The sequence below is a fragment of the Rhipicephalus microplus genome, chromosome 2 (genome assembly GCF_043290135.1).
Source record: "Rhipicephalus microplus isolate Deutch F79 chromosome 2, USDA_Rmic, whole genome shotgun sequence".
In the NCBI taxonomy this organism is placed as follows: domain Eukaryota; kingdom Metazoa; phylum Arthropoda; class Arachnida; order Ixodida; family Ixodidae; genus Rhipicephalus; species Rhipicephalus microplus.
In genome coordinates this window covers 266587691-266615661 of record NC_134701.1, presented here as the reverse complement: position 1 = coordinate 266615661, position 27971 = coordinate 266587691, and the positions used below count along the sequence as shown (strand labels likewise).

At 47.1% G+C, this 27971-nt stretch overlaps 1 protein-coding gene across 1 annotated transcript; it reads left to right on the top strand.

Moving 5' to 3' along the window:
• Window positions 1-14198: 14198 nt before the first annotated feature.
• On the top strand, window positions 14199-27153 carry sty (sprouty signaling antagonist). Its single transcript, XM_037421037.2, has one exon. It carries the CDS (start codon window positions 14612-14614, stop codon window positions 15224-15226), a length of 615 nt encoding a protein of 204 aa, XP_037276934.1. The 5' UTR covers window positions 14199-14611; the 3' UTR covers window positions 15227-27153.
• The last annotated feature ends 818 nt before the right edge of the window (window positions 27154-27971 follow it).

The window sequence follows — 27971 nt, the reverse complement described above, 5'->3', positions numbered from 1 at the left end:
TCGCCGGGCTAATTCCAAGGGCCGAAGTATCGGCCCCCCCGAACCGCACCACGAAAGCGTGGACAATTTAGAAGTGGTCCTATTTGGCGCGCCAGTGGACGCCGGCTGTGGCCCAAAGAACAAGTCAGAGCCGAGAGTTGATAAACAAAACAAAATTATATTCTCAATAATGGCAGATCAAAAACAATACACAAGTATGCACACTCCACAATAGTTGAGTACAATATGTCACCAATCAAACAACGTACTACACAGTACAATCAGCCACACTCGAAACAACGGACACAGACAACAATACGCACTACAATGCAGTCGCATGCATTGAACAACCAAGACACTTAAAGACTAAAGAGATAGAAAACCTATTCAGTCCAAAGTTCTTGGAACAAAAGTCTGAATGATACTCTTCCGAGAATCACTCACTCAAAGTCCAGGGTTGTTGTCGTTCCGCAGCCCCTGAAGTTTCTCTTCCAGGAAACCTCGCCGAAGTTTTTCTTCCAGGAAGCCTCGACTGCCCCCGAAGTTTCTCTTCCAGGAAACCTCTGTCGTTCCACTGCCTGCTGTTGTGCCACAGACATGTTCCTCGTTCGGGAGCACGTCTCACGAGATCGAGCCCTGTTCCGACGAACTGTCTCCCCCCTCCCAGCGCCGCCTTCCGTGCAGAAGAACCGTGCAGTTCCGGGGATAACGTCGCTTCCTCCGCCGAACCACCTTGCAGTTCCGGGTAGGGCTGCGTCTCCTCAGCCGAGCCACTGTGCTGTTCCGGAGAACTGGTCTCGCAGAAGAGTCCCAAAACGCTATTTAAGGCCGTGCCGGCCCCATGTTAGGGGGAGTTTGCCCCAGCCGACGTTGTCGTGCTGGCCGGCTCTGTCAAAACGACAACCTGCTACAGTAAACGCTACTTTTGTTGCTGTTTTCAAAACGGTTCGCCTCCCTGTTTCGCCTGCGGGCTAAGGCTTCAGCGAAGTCCGCTCGACGGCTCGCCGCTCTTCGCCACCGCTACCATCGCGACAGAGCAAATTCCTAACACCCCGAAGTTTCTCTTCCAGGAAATCTCACGTCTTCACTTGGCCGCTCTCCAAGCCTCAAACTTCTTCGCCGGAAACACGTCGGCTTCACACACGCAACTGTTGCCACGCGTCTTCGCTGGATAGCGGTAGACACATGCTCTTGTCTGTAGCTCGAACCTTCACCCCGCAGGTGGAAATCCTCTTTTTCTCCTGCTTTGTCCCTACGGACAAAACCTTCGCCGACTACACGGCGGAATCCCTGCGCGCTCTAGCGCTAACTTCCGTCTTCTCCTGATCTCCCATCTCGGCTGCTCGATTAAATACCTTCCGCGTGAGATTCCAGAAAGTTCTCATCATTTCGTCGGCGCGATACGCAGCGAAGGCTGGGGAAAGGGCGAGACGGTTCGAAGGCCGTCCGCGACAGATGACGCAACCCGCCATCACCCCGCCCCTTTCCATCTAGAAATTTCGAGGGCTTGCTCGGCCGCCGATGCAAGGAGGTTTCGTCGGCGAACCCACGCTTCCGAGGGGAGAGGGGCGCGCGCCCGGGGAGTCTGGATGCTTGTTTTTTTTTTTTTTATCGTTGACCTCGGGGCGCTTCGTCGCGAGAATCCGGCGGCGCGCCCTTTTTGAGCGCTCGTTTTGTGACAATGGTCACTATCTAGTTTCCTCATCTCATTTCGTTACCTCCTGACTAGCAGTCTGGTAATCTTCAGCAAGTTAATCATATACGTCTGAGAGTAAGTTCAGACCTCATTGATCACTAGTGTAGATGTGGAGGGGGGGTCTTCTTCCCTTTACAAGATTTCTTTTCATCAATATATACAAACACACGCACGAACATACATAAAGGGTGGTTGAGCCACTTCACCCCGAAAAAAAATGTTTCTGCCATTGTCCTTGAGTACACTTTACACTACCCATCGTTGATAGCTGTTTTAATCCGTACAATATCCTAACGAGTATTCCGAGTACTCCTGTTTAGGTCCGACACATCTCGAATTGAAGCTATTAAATCTCCCTCATACTAAATTATAAAACACGCACATCACAACAACATCACTCGTTTCCCTCGCATGCGTAATCAATAAACCGCGATATGTTTTCACTTCGTTTCCTGACTTTGAACGTGCGGATGACCTTTCTGTTTTAGACGCTTTGGCGGATGCGTACGATGACTTTGTGCTACTCAGCGCTTCAGGAGACATTGATACACTAACTACCACTTTTGAAAATCTAGTAAAATCATGCATTTCAGAGTTTATCCCTACAAAGACTAAACAGAAAAACACTGATGTTCCCTGGATGACTCGCGATCTTTTACACTTATCTCGTAAAGTCCGAAGACTTCGGCGCTGCAAATCATCGAGCAATCCAGAAAGCATTATCAGGTTTACTGAGGCCAAGAGGGAACTTCGAGAGCAGCAAAATATAGCTAAAGATTTCTTTTTTCGTGTTCAACTTCAAAGTTTACTATCCGACAATCCCCGCAAGTTCTGGCGCTTGGTCCTGCCTCGCGATGCTTCTTGTAATTCTTTCAAAATAAACGATAGAATCATTGATGATCCGGCGGAAATTTCGAACAATTTTAACTCGTTCTTTCAGTCTGTCTTTACAGTCGACAATCTGGTTGTTCCTTCTTTTTCCACCTTGAATCCAACGTCTCCAATCAGTGATGTAGTGATCACTGAAGAGGGCGTGTTAAATCTCGTACTTAATTTGGACACTAAAAAGTGTAATGGACCCGATGGTATCCCCAACATGTTTCTCGTTCGCTACTCCCTTTGGACCTCTCAATACCTTACAATAATTTTCAATAAATCCGTAAAATCTGGAACCGTTCCCAGATCTTGGAAAAACGGCAAAATAGTACATTTACTTAAATCTGGTGACAAGCAAGTTTTCAGCAATTACAGGCCCATCTCTCTTACCCCTCATTCCTGCAAGCTATTAGAGCATATTATATACAAACATATTATTGCATTTCTCGAATCTAACAATCTGTTGTCTAGCTTCCAACATAGATTCAGACGAAGTTATAGTACTGTTACGCAGCTAACCGAATTCGTGCACGACATTTCTAGTAATATGGACATTGGTAATCAGGTTGACGCACTATTCATCGACTTTTCGAAAACGTTCGACACTGTACTTCACTCTAAATTACTATGCAAATTAAATGCCATATTAAACAACCCGCAACTAGTTACCTGGATTTCTAATTTTTTTTCTGAGCGCTCGCAATACGTTTGTTATAACTCAACTGACTCCGACATTGTTAGTGTTAATTCAGGCGTTTCACAAGGTTCTGTACTTGGCCCGTTACTGTTTCTACTGCACATAAACGATTTGCCTAATAACGTCACCTGTAAAATTCGTCTGTACGCGGATGATAGTGTTTTGTATGAACCCATCGACTCTCCTGAAGCCCATTATCGTCTAAATGACTCATTTACTAAATTTTGTGAATGGTGTGCAACCTGGCAAATGAGTATAAATTTTAACAAATCTGTGCTTATGTCTTTCACGAATAGTAAGTCCCCTTCCTGCTTCACGTACTCGTTTAACGGATCCATCTTAAAAAAAGTAACAGAATACAAATATCTTGGTGTTGTTCTTTCTAGCAATTTATCTTGGTCTCAGCATATTAACTTTATCTGCACAAAATCTTTAAAAAAGTTAGGTTATTTAAGACGAACACTGTCCCAATCCCCCAAAAGCACTAAATTACTAATGTATAAAACACTGATTCGTCCTATACTTGACTACGCATGCCCCGTATGGAATCCACACAAGCAGGGTGAAATCGGTAGAATTGAGGCCATTCAAAAAAAAGCTATCAGATTTATTTGTTACCGCTATGATCGCTACTTTTCACCTTCCCTTGCCCTGTCTTCTCTTGAACTAACCACATTACGCATGCGCCGTCTAAAGGATTCTATGAAACTGCTTTACTGATTTATTAACTCGGTCTATCGCATGTCCCACAATACCTACATCTCATTTGCCTCGCCGTCCAAAACTAGAAGTAATCACCACCTTAATATCAAGCCTTACCATTGCCGTACTAACACATTCAAATTTAGTTTTTTTCCTTTCACTGCCTAAATGTGGAATCAACTGTCCGGTGATATTCGCTCCCTTCCGCTGGAAAATTTTTTACTTGCCCTAGCTGATTTGCGTTAAGTGTTCTTTTGTTTTATTGATCTGTTGATCTGTTTGTTTGTTTTTTCATTCTGTAAATGCTCACTTCTGCCATAGCCCCAAATTGGGGGCTGCAGTATGTCTAAATAAAATAAATAAAAAATAAATAAATAAGAGGTGCAGATCACCAGCGGCAACTAGAAACCACACGCCATTTAAAAAAGCAAAAAGAAAAAAAGAAAACAGTGCCGCTGCTATGGTCGTGGTTTACCGTGGGTCGTAGATCGAAAATTGTCGTGATCGTGAATCGGCAAGCAATCAATCGCGTCCCTATATATGATCCGCAGTGGAGCGTCGTAACCACTGGGTCATCGATCAAGCTACGCTGGCAGAGCTTAGCCTTGTGGGTAGAAAAATAGAGCGGGTGTTGACGAGAAGGAAAAGAAGAGGGGGCGAACGAAGACAGAGAGAAAAGAGAATAGAAAGGAATGAATGAGAAATAGATAGAAAGAAAGGCAGAGAAAAGGAGATATATATATATAGAAATAAAAAAACGGATTAATATACGTAGAAAAAAATCAAAATGCAAGCAGAACGATATGTATTACAGTATAGCAAGGTGTTGGAAAAAAAAAGAGATGATATAAAGCCTAGCCCAGTTTGGACCGGATAGATGACCACGGGCTCCGCTGTGACCAAGCCCATCTCTACTTAGTGCACGCAGTGCTCATTTCTTTCCTCTTTCTTTTTTTCTGGGCAACTCAATCATGAGTCTCAAGTTGAATGGAGGCTATGGTAAATCCTTTAGTAGTATTCGCTGTAGCCTGCTGCCTCATACGAAAAAAAATAGTATAGAATTAGTGTCCATGTCAATACATGCTAAAACGTTTCGCACAATGTAATTTCTTGATTTCACATAAAAGGTCCCCGCTTTGTCTTGTAAGAAAAATATGTTGTAAGAAAAACAATACGGGCACAAAATGCAATACAGTATGACGTGCGATGTGGAAGTACACCAGGCACGTGCGCTGGATAGCAGTTCAGCCTTAATTTCCTTCACTGAATTGTAAGACCACAATTTAGACATTTTTGATGAAAAAAAAATATATTTCGAGCCACCCGCAAGGTTTAATGTTAAGTATAATGAATGTCCGATGAAGACTGCCCTGAGCCGTCCTGTCAGAAAGTTGGCGGCATTCCTCGTTCAACGACTTGTCGGAAGTTCAAACTTTTTTTCTCCATTTTTATATTTAAAATCTCGATTTCGTTCATCAGAACTTCGATATTAATTTACGACTGCGGTATGTTACAATACGAGCGAAATGCTGCGTTTTCATTTGACGGTCAAATAACGCGCACGTGTTGCAAAATGGACATGCTGCGCCATCTGTGAGTAGACTTTAAGACTACACAAGAAACTGGAATGTCGCGCGAGTTTCGATCTTTCTCGCCAATATATTCGGGATCAGCGTTTTCAGTTTCTTCATTTCCTCCTGAAAACATACTTAATTTTCTATGTTTTTGGCGAATATACCATTAGGTAACGTTACTATCTATTCTTTGAAGGAAGCCGGGATGGGAGGGGCGGAGGTAGCGGGGAAGGGCGTACACACCAGGGTTCCAAGTGCCCGCTGGAGGGGGGTGGGGGTGCGCTCTTTATTCTACGAACGCTGGAGTTGGCTGTTTTTGCAGTAGTACCTTGTATGGTGACAATGTGGCACGACCAAAGCAGGTACATTCACATTGCTGAATACATTCCCGAGAGACGCTGCGCATAATGGGTCGCGGATCTGTTCGACAAAGCTCCTTTTTTTTTTATTATCATGGAAATGGTGAAATAGCAGAGATTGGTGTGATTGTGGTGGCACCGCCTACTCATCACTTATCAGACTGAATATGTTGTAAGAAAAACAATACGGGCACAAAATGCAATACAGTACAACGTGCGATGTGGAAGTACAGTACATGCGGAACATCACATAACAGTTCAGATACGCCTAATAGGTTCATATGTACACAAGTGTTGCATCACAAGTTTCACACACAAAGCCAGTTCATGCTGAGACAAATGATTACTCATCAAATCAAACACAATATCTCAATTTTACACGTTTCTTTTAGTATGAAGGGAAAAGTGACATCTATAGAGTAGGTCAATATATCATAAAATGTTTGAATCTTCAAGAAACTTCTTGAAGGTGACTAGCGCTCTTTTCTGAAGACCTGCAGTTGGCCATGCACCTATAGTATTTTCTTCACTGTGAAAGGCCTCCTATTACAGTGATGAAATTAGAAGGTCGCCCCACCGTGGTGGTCTAGTGGCTAAGGTACTCGGCTGCTGACACGCAGGTCGCGGGATCGAGTTCCTGCTGCGGTGGCTGCATTTTCGATGGAGGCGGAAATGTAGTAGACCCGTGTGCTCAGACTTTGGTGCGTTGAAAAACCCCAGGTGGTCGAAATTTCCGGAGCCCTCCACTACGGCGTCTCTTATAATCATATGGTGGTTTGGGGACGTTAAAACCCGCATATCAACCATTCAAAATACTAGACCAATGCCCATGGCTTCTGGGCATTCACCTACATGCTCGTGAATTAGTGAAGGTTCGCTTTAGTCTGTCCACGTTTCCAGTCCACTTTCATTCGTTCTACAGTGAATTACGAGTCCGGTGTAACAACAAGGACACATGCATTTTGCCTCTTTTTTTAGGTAAGCAGGCGTGAAAATAAAGCATAGCGTAGTCGTTCTCCAAGTTCTCGGTGCAGCTAGTAAATTAATTGTCCGCGTTGAAGATTGGTTATTTCCTTCGACCTCACACATCTCTAACTCTCACAATCCCGATTTATCTTTAAGAAAGCCTTTCCAAATGCCAATTTGGCTTGGTTAGATCGGCATGCTTGTATAGCATTCGCAAGTGTTTGTTTAAATTATATGTGGAGACAGTCCGCCTCACTATATACTGTGTATGTATGTATATATTCTCACGTCAGTAGGAGTAAAGTCAAGGGCTTGTTTTCTTTATTTGACGCATTAATAATGAGAAGTAGCTGACAGTGATCCCAAGGAAACTATATGGGACGTGATTAGAAGTCATCATCATCACATCATCATCAGCCTGGCTACGCCCCTGCAGGACAAAGGCCTCTCCCATGCTCCGCCAGTTAACTCGGTCCTGTGCTTGCTGCTGCCAATTTATACCCGCAAACTTCTTAATATCATCTGCCCACCTAACCTTCTGTCTCCCCCTAACTCGCTTGCCTTCTCTGTGAATCCAGTTAGTTACCCTTAATGACAAGCGGTTATCCTGTCTACGCGCTACATGTCCGGCCCATGTCCATTTTCTTTTCTTGATTTCAACTATGACATCCTTAACCCCCGTTTGTTCCCTAATCCACTCTGCTCTCTTCTTGTCTTTTAAGATTGCACCTACCATTTTTCTTTCCATTGCTCACTGTGTCGTCCTCAATTTAAGCTGAACCCTCTTTGTAAGTCTCCAGGTTTCTGCTCCGTAGCTAAGTACCGGCAATATACAGCTGTTATATACATTCCTCATGAGGGATACCTGTCATAATTTGAGAGTGATTAGAAGTCATTGTAGTGTAAATGTGAATGAAGAAAAGTGGCGGAAAAGATAACCTGCCACCCGTAAAGAGCGAACCTGCGACCTTCGAATTGAGAGGTCGCAGTTACATTAACGATATCTGTTACAGTAGAACATTCATACCTCCTTCACATTGTTTAGCTCTAGATGTCGACAAATGAAAATATGCGTACAGTTAACTGCATTCATATTTCGAGTTAGGTATGCAGTAAAATACCCCACTCGTCGCGGGATGAAATCCCGGCTGTGGCGGCTGCATTTCTGATGGAGGCAGAAATGTTGTAGGCCCGTGTACTCAGATTTGGGTACACGTTAAAGAACCACAGGTGGTCAAACTTTCCGGAGCCCTCCACTACGGCGTCTCTCATTATCATATGGTGGTTTTGGGACGTTAAATCCCACAAATCAATCAAATCAATCAATTAATCAATGCAGTAAAATACCATTTGAAGGAACGTCAATGAAGCGAACTATTCAGTTGTACGCACATTTTTATTTTAATCCCTCACCGAATTTCCATTGGAGCCACTGCTAAAGCATTTCGGTATAACTAAATTAGTGCAGAGCGCATATCGGTTCTACGAAGATATTTTGTGACACCATCCAAAGCTTCTCACGTCGCATTGATCAGAAACTTGTCTGAACGACTGTACAGAAGGCGTTTTGTTTTCTAAGGACCATGTCAACTGTGACTCTCGCGTTGAGACATGTAGCACTATGTCTACAGAATAGGTCGTATAGCGAGCGTTCTATACACTAGCAAGTAGATGAGGAGGAGGCAGAAGTAACCCTGGTAGAGGAAACACCAAGAATTTCAGCAAAAGAAGCGGCGATGTTTTTGGAAAAAGTCAAGTCTTTCGCTGCCCATCGGAGTGTTGTGCCGGGGAGGGTCTATGAGATTTTGGACACAGTGACTCATTTTGTGACCACTGCAGTCCGAAGTGCAATAGTTTTACGAGAATGCATTTTTTAAACATGATAAATAAGCAAAAATTCACACTCAAATACGCAGCATTGGAAATAAAAGTGTTCAAATTTCATATTAAGAACTTCGGACAACAGATTTAGTTCCGGAGAACAGATTGCGTCATAGCTACAGTTCAGCGAACTTTCACTTTGGCGAACTTTATTCCTGGGGTCCCTTGAAGTGCGTTCAATTAAAGTCCCACTGCAGTATCTTTCACTCTAGTATGTTCGTTTTTTTTTTCGTTTTTTCTTTTGTAAATATCGCATTGCATTGAATGTGAAACTTTCATTCAATGTTCCTTGTAGAGTGCCTATATGTATTCTCTGTGTTTCATTTCTCTACATCTCATGCATTGGCCAGTAACGTGACATGCCTGCATGGTGTGAATGATCGATCTGCCTACAGTTTCAGCGCCCGTTTTTGTGGCGCCTCGCACTGATTCTGAGCATGGGCTTACCCAAAATTTCGATATGGGGGTGGAGGATGTGGTTGGTTTTATGAGAGAGGAGGGAGGATAAATTATTGCTTCTCAGTGGTCTACTGCGGGACCTTGTTTAAATCCGACCACTTGGTTTAGCTAACCACACACCCACATATAAGCACGCGAGTACTTTTCTTGCTTTTCGTCTCCATCGAAATACTTCCACCGGTAAACAGGTGTCAAACGCGTCACTTCGCGCTCAGCATCGCAACACCTTAGTCGCCGCGGTATGCTATTGAAAGCAGTGGCGTCGCTGGAGTCAACAACCTCTTCTTCTTTCTCGTAGTTCAGGTGTAACACATAAAAATTAAGGTGGGAGAGAATCTCAGCGGATGTCGTCGGGCGATGGCACACTTGCAGCCGCGCCACGCCCATCCGCCGAATGTAATCACCCGTTGCAAAATTAACGAGGTTCTATTTATTTATATTCTTTTTCTCCTATATATTACAGCCTATTTCATTCGGTATATACCGAATAGAAGGAAGAGAGAGAAATAAAATTTGGTGAACTGAATTGTATTGCGAAGCGATAAGTGTGGGATGGGGTTGAATGGGTACTTGTTTTTCGTTAAAGGCGAATAGTCGCCACTCAGTATGCAACGAAATCAAGATGTCCGAATTATCGCTTCATTCGAACGAAGCCTTCGGAGTTCTCAGTCGCAGCTCATCCGTTTTAGATAAGATTACCCTACCGGACTGTTCGATGAGGATTGAACGACGCGATATTTCGTTCGTATCCGAGCAGCTGCCGCGTCGGATCGATTTTTCGTGATGTGACTTTTATAGATATTATTTAATGATATTATTTAAAGAAAAGAGACTGATGAGGTAGCCAGTTTAGAGGCGCCCTGTCGAACGCGGTCTGTGTATTGCACATGTTGGTATTTATTGCAAAACGAGACCCGTCTATATATACGAGGTTAGACGTGCAATGACTGGACCGGTACAAGCGCTACTTCATCGCTTCTTGGCGTCGATACTGCAGTCGCAAAATTTGCTCTGAAGTGAATAACTATTTTAGTTAATTTTCAAGAACCATGTTGCATACATGTCTGGCGTATAAGGGAGTAAAAGCAGTAGAGTAACGCTTCCAACTGAAAGGAGTAGTCGAGACGATTTGACATTGTTGTTAAACCTCGTCAGGTGATCCACTTGAAGGGACGGCCGAGTAGCGTAATCTCTGCAAAGCGGTTATTTTTATTTGCGTCAACAAAGAATAAAAAAGAGGAAATAAACAAGTGGCAAGTGGGAGGGGGGAAGTGGTATTTTTCGTTGGTATTCAATCAATCTTCATTTGAAGATTGCCTCGCTATAGAGCTCGCAATGAAATGACAAAGTAGCGAACGATCATCGACTGCATCTGAATAATATTGCGAGACATTTCACGATTCGATGTCACATGTCATTGTTTTATAAATTTTAGCATAAGCGCTCCGGGACGGCTTTAAGCTCTCCCATAGTAGAGTACTCTGTACTCTAAATCGTTACCCACTTTTTCTAACACCCCCCCCCCCTATAAATTAGCATAAGGGGGGGGGGCATAAATTTTAGCATAAGCTTAGAAGGGGGGGGGCAAAAAAAACGCTGCGAACAGTTATCTATAGGTAAAAATCGGGGAAAGAATGCCTTATCCGCAAAAAAGTGACAATATTCAACAATTACTTTGGAAGCGACAGCGCGCTGATATGCTTTATTACCACGATGGCAACAATATGATTGCATGACAAATAAGGGGGAATATGCCTAGTAAATAATTGTGGCACCGCATCGGCTGTGATCATTTTCGATCGCACCACTTTGTTTGCGGGACAGGACTTGCGTTCGGCTTTCATTGACCATTCCCTGCGATTGTTGGGATGGTAAACGCAAGGAACTGAAAGCGAATACACTCGACCCTATGGGAATGGGACTAGCGTTTCGGAGCGTATATACTATAACAGCCTCGAAAACACGTCTATCAAACAGAAACATTCGCAACAAGAGTTTGAAACTTCAAAGCAAGTCCTGTACGTAACGCGTGAAGACCATTCCCTCAGCAGTTCCTCGTCGCAGTCAAAAATTCACACCACCTCCTTGAAGGGAACCCTAATGGGATGCGAAGCAGCAGCGTTGCTAAAGTGTTAAAGTACGACTGTAGGTGAACAAATATGTAGAATACAGACGTAAAACCCAATGGCCTGGCGAGTGAGCAATAATTCAGGATAGGCAACCAATACCAGTGATAAAATTCAATCACATGCGCCATTCAGCAACAATGGAGGCCGCTCATGAGAAGGAGGGTCATCGAAGGGTAAGCATGGGCTGGAGAGCGTATACGGAGGGCATTTCCAATTTCGTGACAGGCGGCTTAGCGTTCTCCTTAAAAGAGAAAAATGCAATCATTGCATTGCGCCGGTATGAACATATGAGACAGAAACTATATGGAGCCTGCAGTGTGCAATGGAAAGAAAAATAATAGACATAACATTAAGGTGTACAGCACAGTTGATCAATGACAGAACAGTGGAAGCTGAATTAATATACTTGACCCTGGACATATATTTAGGAACCAGCCTGGCTATGAAGACTTGGTGTAGAACCGGAAGATCTTCCACAATGGCATCTTATGCTGCTGAACACATGGACATCGCGAATTCTATTATGCCTGTCGCAGCGGCCACAGTCACTGCGGAAAGCAAAGCCTCAACAGCGGCTCGAGGTACACTTGTCAGCCGCATTCATGCAGGGGAACACTTCATCGGAATATCAAGCGGCCTATTGCAGCTAATATTTAACAAAGAATTCGGCAAATTATTATTCAATGTACTGGCGTCTATATGTCAGGTATCATAACATACGACACATCTAACCCGTGAAGTATAGATGTATTGTTTAGGTCATATTGGTGCTTACTTATAAAAAGATTTCGTCTGGTTATTCCAGCCTTCACGCTGGGGCGTCAGGTGGTCATATATTTGCTCCCACTCTCGCTCTAACATCAGACTTAGGCGTAACAGGTTTGAATCAACAAACACCGCTTTGCCAGGCGAATACCGCAATTAAGCTACAAAGGAGATGCAAGCTATAACCTTGTTCGGCATAAAGACCCGCGTTCACAAAAATGTCGTATGATGAAGAATTGTTCTTAACAGAAATTTTTTGCCAATGCAAGCATGCACTTACATACGAAAATATTAGTAAACGTTGTCAGTAGGGCCCGAATTTAGAAGAAACATATTGAGGACAGCTCAGTCATTGGAGAAGCATTGAATGAAGGTGGTGTTATGAATAGAGCCAATAGGCAAGCTGCAAACAATATGCCATATTTAGCCAGCAACAGTGACGATTTAGCAAACACCTACCAACATTAGCATGTGTTAAAGAGCGCTTGTGAAGTGCAAGTAAATACGGCACTCGAAATGGCGTCCCATAATGAAGCGCTGTGTTGGGCTGAACTGCCGTTGGCACAGGCCCATGTTCTTCGTCAGACATCGGGCATAGCCTTACCCCGTTACAGGATGTATGTGCGGACGCGCTAGGAAGCAAGACTATTTTCAAACGCTCTTGCGCTAAAATTTGTACGAAAAGGTAGCCTTTACTAAGGTAGGACGGGTTATCAACCGCGAAGGACAGGGGCCGATGACAAGCAGTGTTTTCCAGACGAAAAGCCGCGCATTCGGCTTTCGTGTTTTGGTTCGTAAATAATCAGTCGTAAAGTGAATGTCGGTGAGAGGAATGGTATCCGGTTCGCATCCAATATGCAACCCGACCACCGCTATATATTCGACGTTTTGTGTGGTCCGTTGGTCAAGAAACAGGATGAATCGAGGCCATATTGGTTGGCTGCTGTTTTGCGTATATCACGCATTCTGGGCGATCACATTCAAAGAGAATATCGATTTGCCTTGACGGGAATATCGAATGTCCAATGTTTGAAGCGACCTTTGAGGCCCGCCTCTCCACATCTAGCCAATGAGTGCGCACAATATGATCGTGTCAGAACAAGTGGTAGCGCCTTACTTTATTCACCGACTCGCTACCGGCATATCTAGAATTACGGTTGGCTGACAAACGTGAGACGCTGCTGCGAACACGGGCCAAAGCATAAGCCTGTGCATAGAGGGGAGGAATCCCCCCCCCTTTCTGGATCCCCAATTTTTTCGAGATCGCACTGCGTTCTGATCGCAGAGGCCTTAGGAGGGGGGCAGGGCAGATGGGGGGGGGGGGGGGGAGAGGGAGGTGTGCTGTGGAACTTCACCCTCTCTGGCCTCCCTAGCGGAAAAGCGTTTGCAATCCTACGGACCAAGTGTTTGATATAAAGTTCCCAAAATGTCGTTATTTCTCACAATGTTAGAGATCAGGGACTTATTGTGTCTTCTGATCGTTTTACCTATGTGGCAATTAAAAGCCGTGCAGTTTGGTTTTTAGGGTATAGTAAGTTTATGGTATACATTCACTCCTCACTGCACGTGGTCGTGAAAGCCGGCAGTGGGCCCGCGTCGGCAGAGGACGACGCCAGGCGGAGGCCGGACGGCGGCGGAGAGCTGATCGATTTGGCCTCCGCATCCAGGCAGCAATCATCAGCGCATGTCCTGTGTTGTCGTTCGCCGGCGCACACGCCCAGGTACACGTCGTCCGCAGTTAGCTGCACCGATGCGACGCCCGACTACTCTGTCACAGCTTGACCGGACTCCAGCTGCTCCAGAATTTGCTGCGCTGTGCGCACGCTAATTGCTCTTCCCAATCCATCCGACCAGACGTGTGGCGCACACTCGCGGCTCCCGAGAGCTCATCTGACTGACTGTATTCGTCAAACTGCGGGCTCTATTTTCAGTTAGCCGCACAAACGGATTGCAGAGGGGGTTTGTCTCCATCCTAGAATGACCATTTGTGCTCGATCGGCACTGCCGGCCGCATGCAAGGCTAGCGCACGCCCTTCAGCAGCAGAGCGTGCGGAGAGGCGTGGTGTGCGCGTCGGGCGGAAGAGCCTCCCATCAGAGAAACGCAGGTAAAGTCGCGGCGGCGTGCGCGCGCGTGCGTGGCTCGTTTTTGCTCGCATCGAGAGGGTTTCATTGAAGAAAAAGCGGCCGCTGCCACTTCTCCTGACGCTCGGAAAGCAGTCCCATTGAAAAAATAGCGCGTCACAGACACGTCACGCGGGTCGCGGCCGCCGATTGGCTCCGGCTCGGCGCGACGGCGGCGCTAGCAGGAGAAGGAAGCCGGGGGCGAGCGCGTGTGCGTGTATGGGGGAGAGGCGAGACCATTCTCGGATGCCCCGTCGGACCGTGGTGGGTGCGTTAGGCCTAGCGCAGCAGCGTTTGTGTGTAGGCCGGCGGCGATGCGGCCTCGACGACGATTCCGCCGCCGGGGCTGGGCCTAGGCTTCAACGGGAACCCATGCGCAGCCCGGGCCGGGCCGCCAGCGCTCGGCCATGGCCCGCTCGGGATCGCGCGAGCTCATCTCGCTGGGACAGCCGCGGCCGGGCGTCGCCCGGCGCCAGAACGAGTACATCGAGACCCCGCTGAGGAGCAAGGATGCGGCGGCGGCGGCGGTGGTGGCGCAGCAGCCGGCCGCCAAAAAGGTGGCTGCTGCCGGCCACGAGGACTCCATCATCTGCGGCCGCTGCGGACGATGCCGCTGCGACGCGTGCCAGGGCCCGCGGCCACTGCCCTCTCGCTGGGTGTGCGGCGATAAGGTGCACTGCTCGGCCGGGGCGCTGGTCGACTACTGCTCGTGCGTGTGTTGCGCCAAGGGCCTCTTCTACCACTGGGCCAAGGACTACGACCTGGACACGGACGTGTCGTGTGCCGACCAGCCCTGCTCGTGCGCCCCGCACCGGCGCTGCGCGCGATGGGCCTGTCTCGGCCTCCTCAGTCTGCTGCTGCCCTGCCTCTGCCTGTACTGGCCTCTGCGCGGGTGCGTCAAGCTCTGCGAACTGGGCTACGCGGCCTGCGCGCGCTCGGGCTGCCGCTGCGAGCGACAACACGCCGAGGAGGCCGCTGGTTCCCGGACGCTGCTTCAGCCGCAGGAATTATTACGCCGTTAGGCCTCGCGGGCGAGGCGGCGTTGTGCGTGTGTGTGTGTGCTGCTGGCTGTCGTTGCGTCGACGTCGTGCCCCGCTGGAACGAGCGTGAGTGTTGGCAAAATCTCGCCCAGATAAGGCGCCCAATCAGTCCCCCGCCAGTGCTAACAGAAAATACCCTGTCGGCGCCACCGCATCTACTGCCTGCAGGCAGAGCGAGCAGACGACGATGCTGCTGCTCTCGTCTGCTGCGTGCCGAGGAACCCTCAAACCTTGTGTCCATTTTGTACAGTAGGAACTCCCTTCCCTTCGTAGAAAAGTTTATGCGTGCAAGAGTTTCGCCAATTTCGCCTCTCATCATCTAGTTCTTTCGATTATTTTTTTTTCTACCCCCCATGTTCATCCCTCGCGCGCGGCAAAGCGAGACGATCTGTGTCTCTTTTAACTCTGTGTGTGTCTGTTACGGGTAAAATTTCGGAGCACCTCCGTTTATCTTCCTAAATGCATCAGGCAGCTTTACTATATAAGGTTTTTTTTTGTTTTTTACGACCAGAAAGGCGTCCGAGTGCGGTTTACAGTTCGCCCCCTCCGCCCGTCGACCCAATGCATTTAAACCCACTCACAGGGCTCCACGTCGGGCATAACTGTCGTTTCGTGAGCCGGTAAAACGATGCATTTAAGCGAGGCGGGGCGCGGAATTCAGCTCCGTTCGACCCACACACCGGGCGCCTGACGGCCGCCATGTTTCCAGATCGGTTAGCGCGGCCACGGCCGCCTTTTTCCCGCCCTAGCAGCCGTCGTGGTGCCACCACCTGTGAGAGAACCGCGGGCGAGTGTGATCCTAAACCTCGTCTTCCTATCCGTACGCGATGAGCTTCGTCGTGGACGTCAACTCTTAACCGAGTTGTGCTTCCTGTAAAATTCGCGGCCTGCGCACACTTTTCGGGCTTCCCTTTTACCAAAAAGAAAGAAAGAAAAAAAAAACTCGTCGCACTGTCGCGAGTGCCGACAGGAGATCACAGTCAAGTCACCAGCTCTGACCCCCGAAATGAAACTGGCGTGCCCTTTTGATGGCATTTTCTCGTCTATCCCCCCTACGCACACAGGGGTTGGGCTGTGACGTGGCGGGTCACGGAGTAGGCGGCCCCCGTTCGTTCGTTGTCGCGAGCGCACCACAACTCCGCGCTGACAGTTTTTATTGCTCGCCGTCGCCGCGCTCCTTTCCTTCCCCCTCCCCCCACCCACACTGTTTCCTTCCCCTTTTTTTCTTTATTGTGAGCGATAATGACGGAAACCTGTTCCCTTGTACAAATGTATTTAACAAAGCTTGTTTTACATTTTTATTTTTGCAGTTACGTTTTGTCTAATTTACACAGTAGACGGCAGCAGTCAACGAGTCCCCGTTGTTTTTTTTTTCTTTTTTTTTCTCAGGTGTACGTACGATGTTGTTACGACTGTGTGTGTGTTGTTCGAAATAGATGATTCCCGTTTGGCACGCCCCTTAGGTGACGCATTGGCGTCGGGCCTGCATTTTTCAAACGTGTCAAACTGTGTATGTAGGAGCCAGGGCTGTGCAATTCACTCTGGTCCTCCGAACCAAAACTGGAGAGTCCAGCGAGCGTTTCAATCCAAAGGCAGAAGGGGATTGCGTCGCCTTCGTTGCATGTTGGTTGGTCGCACAAAAAGGCGGTGAAACGATGATGCTGATTAAATTCAAAAGTTCTTGCATGCATTCGTGTTCTTGAGACATCATGGCGAGCCAAGCAGCCTCTTCTGGTCGAATGGCTACGTGTTCTAGATTGCAGCTTCTCCTGAACCAGGCGATGTTCTATTTTTCGAACAGGCGCGATGTGCCCCCTTTGTTGTCTCCCGGTCGATAAACCAGCGCCGGCAGCCATCTTGGGGTGACAAAAACAGCGCTTGTGCATTAACTCCGCCGCAAGACGTCCCAGTCGCTCCCCATTAGCGAGCGCATTTGCCGTCTCGTCCTGCCGCATTGCAAAACCATTTCGTGGTTATTCATGTAGCAGTAGCTGCTGTAATCATGTGACTGTCCTTTAGACACCACGCAGTAGCACCCGGCTATAGTTGAAGACCTCCTGTAACCCAAGATGTGCGCCAAACTGTGCTGCTTTTTTTTTTTGCAATGTCATTGTTCGCTAACGTTCTGTCTGTCCGATAGCCTTCAAAACGGGCCCCGTACCGATCAAAACTCTAGCCAAACTCGCATCGCATGCGATCAGCCCATTCGTTTTCATCGCAATCTTTGAAACGGACCATTCAGATCAAACCTCATATGCACACTCTTTAAATTCCCTCGGCGCTGAACTTGTGGGTTGCTGAAATGAGCGTCTCTGAACGACTACCCGTCCGTGTTCATCACGATGGGTGTGTCATATGGCATTTCAAACATTCTATGATTCTGGTCGCCAGCTTTTGGTGTTTGAGGGCCCATCCGATTTAATCGCTATGTTAAATGCTTTTAAATGAGCTATTCAGATCAAAACTTCCCTCGTAGGCCTTTTGCTTACCGTAGTTACTCCCTTACGGGCTGTAAAAATCAGCTTTTTCGTGACCACCACCTCTCTCTGCTCGTCCGTGTTCATCGCGATGAATATGTCATTTGAAAGTCAACCGATAGGGGGCCGGCAACTTGTGGGTACCGCCCCCGCGAACGAGGCAACTAAAACCACCACGCACATTGCCGCCCTGCTGGTTCGCTGGTCCTGTCCTTGCTCGGCCGTATTCGGTTGCACGTTCGAAGAGTCTCCATTGTCTTTGCACAGCCCTGGCGTATCGTTGTGGACCCGCTCGTCGCTGGAAAGCGAAAAGTTCACTGTCCGCGCACGCTTCGAGCCCTCGCTGCCGAATGGGGTTGGGTATCAGCCGGGGTGGGAGTCGACGAGCTTCCATGCCGAGGCTAGTCCCGACGACCGGCGCAAAGGAGCGTGGGCTGCTGACGCGCCGCGTCGCGCCGACCGTCGCTCAGAGTTGCCGCGAGCCCTTCCAGGAACTAGACAAACACCCGAGTCAGTCTTGCCTGGTAGAACGTCTTCTTTCTCCTGCAAATTAAAAGTGGAGACAGGGAGCGAAAGTCAATACCGTAGTTACACGGGCACGCTAAACCTCATGCACGACGAATCTCGGTTCCGTCGAACCGTTGTTGTAACCGTTGTTTGTTGCAGTTAGACGCACAGCCGAACTGCAGTCGTCCCACTAGCTTTGGTTGTTCCAAACTGAGGATGATCGCATCGGTTATATATGTAAAAAAAAAAAGAGCTTGACAATTGGCGGAGCTGATTTTCGTGGTCGAAGGAACGTGGTTTCGATGGAGGCTGAAAAGTCTGTGTGCTAGTGTACTCGTAGTATGCCGCTACATGTTTACATTTTTTATTCGCGAAACAGGCTTGGGGCGATACGCACGTCACCAATGAAAGCCTTTCCCATGTAACAGTTGCCAACTACTGGTGGTGGTAACCACATTTTACTCCTTAACTGAGCTTTGTCTCAACCGCGGCTATAGCGTGCCCGTGTAACTATAGAGTCCTTCATTTGCCACAGCTTCTACTCGTTCGCACCACGGGAAGGTCAGGGGCAAGGGGTTTCAGCCCCACTATGTTCACCAGACAGTGTAGCGAATCCATGATCATGAACTCGAGTCCATTGCCATAAAATACTGCATAATCGCGCCTGTGTAACTTCCCGAGACGGTGAGTGGTGAGGCCAGGCTTCCAATGTCTTATATGAGAAACCGATCACTGGCGCTTCTGCTGAAGGAAAACAGGAGAGTGAGCCTTGCGGTTACGGCCAATCTTGCTCGGCTAGTTAAATTTGGAGCTTTAAGAGAAGCGTTTATTCAAGGGCATAAGAAAAGAACGGACATTAGAGACGATTGAGCGCATGGTTTAGATCTTTTTGTTCATGTTACTGACGTCTCGGTGATTTCGAGTACTTGGACCCGTCTAACACAGAAATGTATCTAAACCTTCACTGAGAAAACTACCGGTCTAGTCTTGCTGCGGTATTCCTTTTCAGTGTGTCCCTTTGATAGCAAAATAAAGTACTTTAGGCTTGTTGATGGCAGTAAGTTATCTTACTGCTCCTGCGTCTCTTAGCAACGCGAGGAAGAGAGGCTTGCCACGCCCCAGGCTGCGTAACGCGAAGAATACGAACTGATTACTTTCGTATTTTCTCGTGATCTTTCATTTATGTTGCTTCTCCGTTGCCGTTTCGCCTGCTCCCCCTCCAGAAAAGAAAACGGGTGTTACGCACAATCACCGTAAGCTTTATTCACGCTTTTCAAATTAATACCAAATACAAATGAGCGAACCCAGAAATGCCTCTTTGGGCAGTTGCCAAAAATCAAATAGCGCGAGGAACCTGCGACCCTAGATCGCATTACACTGCCGATACTTGTAGGTATTGTGAGCACGTTTGTTTAGTTATTGTTTCTTCTAACGTCTCCTGCGATCCGTACTGCAACGGTTTGTAAGATTTGCGGAAGTTTTGTAACTCGTCGCCCCATAAAATAACAATTATTATGCAAGTGAACGAAATTAACGGTGAACTTAAACCCCTGATAGCACTTCCTCTTCATTGATACGTTTTGTTCAAAGTGACCAGGAAGCTGCCCAAGTTACTGCGCTGCCTTGCTTACATCTAGAAAATTACTTTACATTATTTGCTGAGAAAGAGAACGACAGACCGGATGACTCGATCTTACTTTCATATCAATAAGCTCTTCTGAGCTGCCCAGTAGCTGAAGTGGTTTTCTAACCATCAGAGAATGTTTAGTGCCGGGGAACCCCAGCCGTTGCGTGTCCAGGCTGTTGCGTTCTTTTGTACTCTCGCCAACCGATGGGTACGCAACCGATGTACTCGCGCGAGGGTATGGGTACGCAAGCCACCTGGAGGTCCCGGCAACTAAAGCCCTTGTTTTTCGGAATGAGTCGACAAATGTTCGAGCTTCCTAGTGTGATGTAGAAGCAGTACCGTGTATTTTTGGCAGCACTAACAAATACAAAAGATAACACATAGATCGTATATCTGTCCATTAAAGCTGCAGCGGATTTGTTTCGTAGAGCGAAAAGTGTGTAGACTAAAATGTTTCTATAATTTGCGTTGAAAGGTTTGTGCAGGTAATTGATGGCAGCACTGTGTGTATTTTACAGTTGTTAATAATTATCTCTATCATAAACATCGATGTTGTAGCACCGGATATACAAAAATCCGCACCAACCAGCCGGTTGTCTCTAAGAGATTCTGAGTTGTTTGGCATTCTGCGCTGTGACCCAAACGAAAGCCAGCATTCGGCCGTAGCCGTGTCTCGGAACAAGCGAAACAAGCAAAAAAATCTGCTAATAGTTACCGCAAGAGGATCGATCGTTGGGCGAACTATTACCACGGCTTCGTGTCACGAAATCGACGCGTTCAAGTCGCTTTAGTGCATTAGTAGAGGGCGTTCGTGTCCCGTCCTCTTTCGTCTCGCCATGACCGCATTAGTTAACGGCTTCACGTTTTTCAAGTCATTTGTAAAATGGTGTGAGGACGGCGATTAGGAATAGATTAGTCGAAAGTCGAGATCAAAACGTCAGTCCTTCGATGCACTTAGTGTTTCATGTCTGGCACCGTTTTTTAACCTGGTTTTGGGGAACGAACGGACAAACATGGGGACGGAAGCGATGTTCAGCATCAGATTTTCGCAGTTATAGCACTTTATAAGTGCACAGTTTTCAGCTACGCTTGATGTGAGCTGCTAGCACCTGCTATCGGGCAGAAACACGCCAAAAAACCCCGAAGATACCGTGGTGTGGTGTAGGCTCAGTTACGACTTCTCGTTAACTCGTTGTCACTAGGATCACTATGTCACTGAGATCACAAAGTTGAGTGGCTGCCGAGGTCTATTTAGGACCAAAGAGGTCACGGGTTGGATTCCCGCACCACGCGTCAGCGTTGAGAAGCGACACTCTAGAATGCTGCTCTACTTATGTGTATGCGGTGACTCAAGTCCGATGTTCAAATTGCTAATACACGGCCTTTCGATTTCATTAATAGCCAGCGAGACGGCATCTTTAGGCGCTTAAACTCCACTAATAGAACCAATCAGACGGGTGTGCTACTGCGTTGAATAGTGTCGACTGGTTCCCGCCATCGTATTCGGGACAGCGAGATGTCGAAGCTATATCTAAGTAGCGTTATTCATGTAGCAGCAGCGAGGGACACGAAATCATTTCGAAGCAGTGTTCCGAATCGTCCACCTTTCACAACCGTGTGAAGAGAAAATGGAGCAGTGCGAGCTATGAAGTGCAGAAAGGAATGAAAGTATGTATATAGGCGAGAGCAGGTCGCACGGGCTTCACGACAGTTGCGGAAATCTTTTACGTTTTTCCTAGTTCGCAGTGTGGAAGGACCAGGACATTAGCGCGCCGTCGAGGATGAAGCGAACGTGCGGGACCGTCGTGCTTTCTCTGGCATTCTGCACGCGAAAGCGCCTTCTCTCTCTCTCTCTCTCTCTCTCTCTCTCTCTCTCTCAGACATAGCGGAAATGAGGAAAAGAGAATGGAGAGTCGCTTCGTAGATCTTTACAGCCAAGCTGCGCTAAAATTCTTACCGTTCATATCTTGGACAGCACATTAGCACAGGAATAAATGCACGGGATCCTTGTACCCTGCTAGTTCACCTTAAGACATCCCCAAAGCATGCCTCTGGGCAACGCGGTCATAGAAGGAACATTGACGCATATTGTGCAAAGTTGCACGTAAAGTGACATCCCTGAGCAGTTGCGAAAACGGGAAAAAAATTCGTATCCCAACCTTAATACCAAGCTTGGTCCCAAGATACGTTACTTTTGGTGTCGTCAGAGTTGTGACGTCGGTGCACAGAACAAAATTTCGAGACGTCCAGTACCAGTAGACTAAGGCTTTGAGGTGTCGGTAATTAAACTGGCGCGCAAAAAACGAAGCTGCCGATCGGATATCTTGCGTATGACAGCCGCGATGATCGCTCAGACTAGCTGGTGCATTTTAAAGGGGGCACGTTATGAGTGTTGTAATGTTAAATGGTTTGTAGGCCAAGTATTGTAGTCAAATATCTCGTCGGTTGGGTTTTTTTTTTTTTTTTGACGCTTGAAGGACACAGGAAGGAAACTTCATAACGTCCTTTTACTTAGATCTCTTTAGAAATGCGAAAGGAAAAAATTGGCAGCCATCTGTTCTTAGCGCAATGGCACAACGAAATCCACAAGGAAATCCATGCGGATTTCTCAAAAGTTAAAGCTTTGTATAGTCGACGAAAAATTTGTCCTGGTCCGGCGATCGAACCCTGCACCAACCAACGCCTTTGCGCAGCACCTATCGTTCTACCCACTGAGGCAACAAGCAGGCTAGCAAGGGTTGTGTTTGTTCAGATTTGCGAAAGGTTTCGGCCTATGGCCGATTTCTTACGCGTCTGGCAAGAGAAATGGTGTTTCTTTTGCAGCGCTGAAGGCCCATGAGTGTGAGGAGACAATGATAATGAAAGGATGAGATTAATTCAGCCTTTGTTGAACGTATCAGCAAATGAGATTACGTAACTCTAGACTACACGCGTAGCATTCACGTGTCGTGGTGACGCAGTTATATTGCTGTTCATCCCTCAGCTTCCACAAGGCGGTTGTAGATAAGCGGTTTGAGATAAGGCACAGCCCTTCTTCACTGGCTGTTAAAAAAAAAAGATATGACGGCTACAGTGACGTCTTTGCATTTTCGCCTTGACAGAAGGGGTAATTAATTTGGAGGACTCGAGGACGCTGTTACACTGTTTCTTTCGAAGTAGCGGTTGGGCAAGGCGTGCTTAATCTTGGGTGTCTTAGGGGACGATGTTGCCTGTCGGTTCACGAGCACTGAGCCCTTCCAAATGCCGCGAAAAGTGGCTGACGCCTGCGCCTGGCTATCGGCGTTTTCGGCCCTGCAGCTTCACGTTACGGGCTGTACTGAGCGCACTGAAAAGCTTTCTCGTCTATCACTTTTAGGAGGCTCCCGTATTTTCCCACCGTTACGTAGCGGGCTCGTTCACTTCACACCACGTTGCTAAGAGCATACTAAAAGACTCCGGTACTGATGTCACGAAAAATGCGTTGCAACTTTATTGCCGGAGTTTCACAGACTTAAAAAAATGCTTCGGCTTCTGGGCAACGGCAGCCGCATTTATTTATTTATTTAAAATTCCTTACAGGCCCTTTACAGGGCATTGAGTAAGGGGGTTAATTGGTGAAGATTTACAGATCACACAAAATTAATTCACGCGTTACAAAGCGTATCAGCACAATGAAAATATGACGCGGTTTGCAATATAAGTTGAAGTTAACAGGCGATAACAAGAAAAAAGAAAAGGCGAAAAGTAGAAGCAAGAAAACTGTGAATCGCTTTCGCTTGGGTCAAAAGGATGTCACCATTAGATCTCGTCTCCAGTAATCGCCGTGCCAGTGACTTGAGAGACGCAGGTGAAGGTTATTTGTGCTTTTTTTTATGACTGAAATGATTGACAGGACGTAGAGAGTAAGCGAGTCAATCGCTCGCCAACACTGGACGACGTTGCGCCCTGCTTTCGTGTAGGTCGCAGGAGGCATATAATCGTCTTTCCTAACTCGAAATCGCTATCACATTCTTTTTGGCAGTGTAAGAAGAAAGAAATAATAATAGTAAGAACGATCGAAACTAAAAGTGTAACGAAGAATTGGCACGGTCGCACGTTATTCGGCGCAAACCAACTTCCGAAGCTCTTTCGGCAGCCGGCCACTATGGGGTTGTGGTCCATTCCGTTTTCGTGGGTGCCTCCCAGGCGTTAAAGTACATGTGCGCACTTTAGCTGGCACCGGACAGGTGTTAATTGCTGGGCAATCGTGTGCCACAACCCTGAAACGATCCTGAGGCATGTCTTAGCGGGGAATTCCGGACTGATTTTGAACGCTGTGGATTGATTATTTAACTTGCACCTGCATTTAAGTACATGGGCGTTCTGTCATTTCGCCCCCCCCCCCCCCCCCATCGATATGCGACGCGCTACCTGCTGGCACAACGGCGGGTATAGCCCTGTATGGGTTGTCAAAACTAAATCACTAGCTCTCTACTATGGTTTGGCATGGCATCAAGCGTTGTTTCGTGTTGTTAAGGGATGCCGTAATTTAGCCACACACAAAAAAAAAAGCAGTTGGCAGTTTTGAAGGGCTCTTCAAAGTTCGAAACTGGACAGACGATTGACTTGTCGACGTTTCGTGTACTTCCTTTATAGTGTCAATTTCCCATCCTGATTAGCTGGTTTGAGGGAGTGTTTTTTTTTTCTTCTTAGCGAGCACAACGGAGAAACCATAAAAAAAACAAAAACAACACGTCTTGCCGTCCTGGTGCGAGCAAGCCCCTCGTGATTTGCAGTGGTAATTTTATTCTGCTTCCCGTCACGTGATGTAGGCGTTAGCGGTGGTGCAGAAGGGCAACGCGGCGACTGGCGTGGCAGATGCCGGCGGAAGCGCGGCGCCAGGCGGAGGTTGTGGGTGTGTTGTCCGCATCCCGATCTGCTTCCTGTTTCCAGCGACGAGAAGAAGAAAAAAAAAGCTAAAATAGAAATGTTGCGTGTGTACGAGCAGACTGACTGTAAGCACGATGTTACGAAAGCGCACATCGTCTCCGACCAAAGCTTTCTTTATTATTATTATTTTTAGTAAGAAACGCCCACTCATGTGTCTAGTGCCTGTAGCTTCGGTTGCGTTTCTTCAAAAGACACGATTCGGCATCTCGCAACCGCGAAAACGGGGCGGTGAAAACGCAGGGGAAGCAGGCAGCGCTGTTTCCCCGATTCAGAGCTGTTCAACCAACTATAACTATCGCACAAGTTCACGATTGGACACTTTTGTAAAACATTCTATGTCACACCTCTGTTATAGGGCACCTTCGAGCGTGCTCGAGCTGAGCGCCGGGGTAACACTTGAGGCGCACAATTCACGAAACTCGATGTTCATAATTGTTCATTCACGTTGGCCAACAAACTTCGCCTAATGATATTGCCTGGCGTCACGATTAGCTGTAGTTCCGTCTTGCGAAAAAATTCAAACTTGAGGCGTCCTGTGAATGCGGGCATTGACTCTTTACCCGCATCTAAAGAGGCCACTCGACCGAGAATCATTACTTCAAATCTTTAGACGAGAACCAAACGAATAAGGAGACACTTCCGTTTAAAAGTTCTCGCCTGAAAGTAATGTCGATATGCACCGAGGCAGATGGAGCTTACAGGACTTGCTTGGCTGTGAGCTATAAATTTGACTATGCGTGTAACCTAGTACAAATCGCTACCCGGCATTCAAACATAAATGCATCCGTTTGCCTAATTTAAGATGCGCCATTTTCGCACGTTCAATTACATTGAGAGATGTTAAATGGGTGACAAAGAATTGAATCGAGATTAAAATGTTGTTATAACAGTGTATAAGCGACCTTAGCGAGCAATATCCAATGCTGGTAGCACTCGAGTGCATATGGTGGTTGAATTCGATCGGACGTTATTCGCGACGCCATACAATGTGTAAAGGGCAAACGGCCGGAGTGTGCACAGGGTCACTTCGTCCTCAAAAGAAAAAAAAAAACGTTACCACAACTTATACCGCATGTTACATGGCACAAGCCGCAGCGGCTCATTAAAAACTTTCGTCGGAGGTGACGCTGCGCTTCTTCTTTATCACGTAGATGTTCCGCACAGAACGTGTCTTCCCTTTCTTCGCAAGTGGTGTATTTATTATCCCCCTCGTTGTCGACAGCGTTTACTGCTGCTATAGTGTAACGCCTGCCTCAACGGAAAAGGCAGGCGATCGAGCAAGAGACATATTACAAAGATATTTATGTATATTGATGCCCCGTGCGAAGGTTCCGCAACAATTTTTTTTTTCGTATGTCACTGTGTTGCAGAACCCGAGTGCAGCCTGTGAATGAATAGTGTTACGTGCTAAGACCGCTAGGGGAAAAATCTGGCGCTGACGGAGACCTGCTACCGTGTGAATAGTGGGCGTATTACGGTCATCACTAATGTGTACATGTATTTGCTTTCATTTGGTTTTTAGTTGCGGTTAAGTTGGCCTTGTGTGATGGTCTCGTAACCTGCTGTCTTGAGTGCAGTGGAGAAATTCAGGTCGCCAAGGAAATGATGTCACTGCATCCTCATTAGAGCGGAAGCAAGCCACAATAGTTTTCGAATGGGCTTGCCACCGAATATAAGTGGCAATCACACCTGGTTATATCCGAAAATTTGAACAAGGTTTTATAAAGTGAAAAGCTATCACATTACATGAATTGGAGCGTACGTATCACCGTAGCAAATTTCCACAACACAGCAAGCTGCAGGAAGGTTGTTGACCACTGCGCCAGATTTTTTTTTTTACTAGCGTTCCTAGTACGAAACACGTTATGTTTATACGTGGCGCACGAGATTTGGTGGTGTGTGCCACCTGGTCTCGGAGGCAATTATGTGAAACGATACGGGACCGAAAGAAAATAATAGAGTAGCTGTTTCGGTCGCCGCGGAGGCAATGGCGCTCGGGTGTGTTCGCAGTTGAGGCGATTTCCATAAACTGTTGAACGTTTTACGGCTGCTCCGACAATGGTGCTGCGATTTTTTTTTTTTACCTTGAGCAGCAGTGGCTAGTGAGCAGTGACCAGTCTAAAACGGGCATCTTCGATTGTTCTTTCCTGACAGCCTTGAATTGTCGGTGACACTGCATATACGGAACGCTCACCGAACGAACGAACCGCCCCTAAGCAGTCCTGCGGATGTCAGGAACGAATAATCGAGGAGGCCCAGCAGTGCCTCAAGTGCGAACACCGCAGGCCCCGCTGTTATTGTCGTGACTGCCGCAGTTACACGAGCTTGTGTACCATACAAGACGGTCACTGTTGTTGGCCTGTGAATAATAAAGGCGAATTTCAAGACGAGACGCTGCCCATGGATCTTGTCGTCTACGTGTGTCTGAATTTTGCGCTGCAATGATGTTCCAAGAGCCGGGTGAACTTGTAATCGTTAAAAAAAAAGCATTACTCTGACTTTACGCAACAATCGTTTACAAAATGACGTAGACGTTTCGCCACATATGCACGCGACGTATATTCTGTACATGGTTGTAACAAATGAGCGGAGGTCGACCAGGGCACTGGTCCCATACGTCCTTGTAAATGCCGGTAGGGTGCCGCGATTGCCGTTACAAACCGATCTGTCGCGACAAATGAACCACGATTGTGTCATTTTGTTATTATTTGCTGTGTTAGCTTGGACCTTTCGCAGTCATAAATCTTCTGGTGATGAGTATCCGTTCCGTGAGCTCATCTACTAGTACAACTTCACAGTCACTCTACCTGTCAAAGTCGAATTTTGTCGTTTGCGTAACTTGTGTTACGTATGCCACTTTTGGCATTCGCAAAATAAGGGTTCTCTCTGTAGAGGTAACCATTATCGTAGCTTTAGTGACGGAAAAGCAAACGTTGTATTTGGTGGAACGGGACCTGTCAATTTAACAATACCAGGATAGCCCGCTAAGGAAAACTCCTGATCGACCCCGAAGCTGTGGTCACTGCAACCTAACTTCAGTGCAAGCTGACAGGACTGTCGAATGATCTGCCTTGTTCTAACTTCCTGAATAAGTGATGGCTTCAAATTGTTTTCATGTCATGATTGTGTTTTCATTTCATTATGGTAGTTCAATACCGTGTGTGACAAGTGGAGGAACTGTGGCCAGCGCTTGGGGCTTATCTGGTGT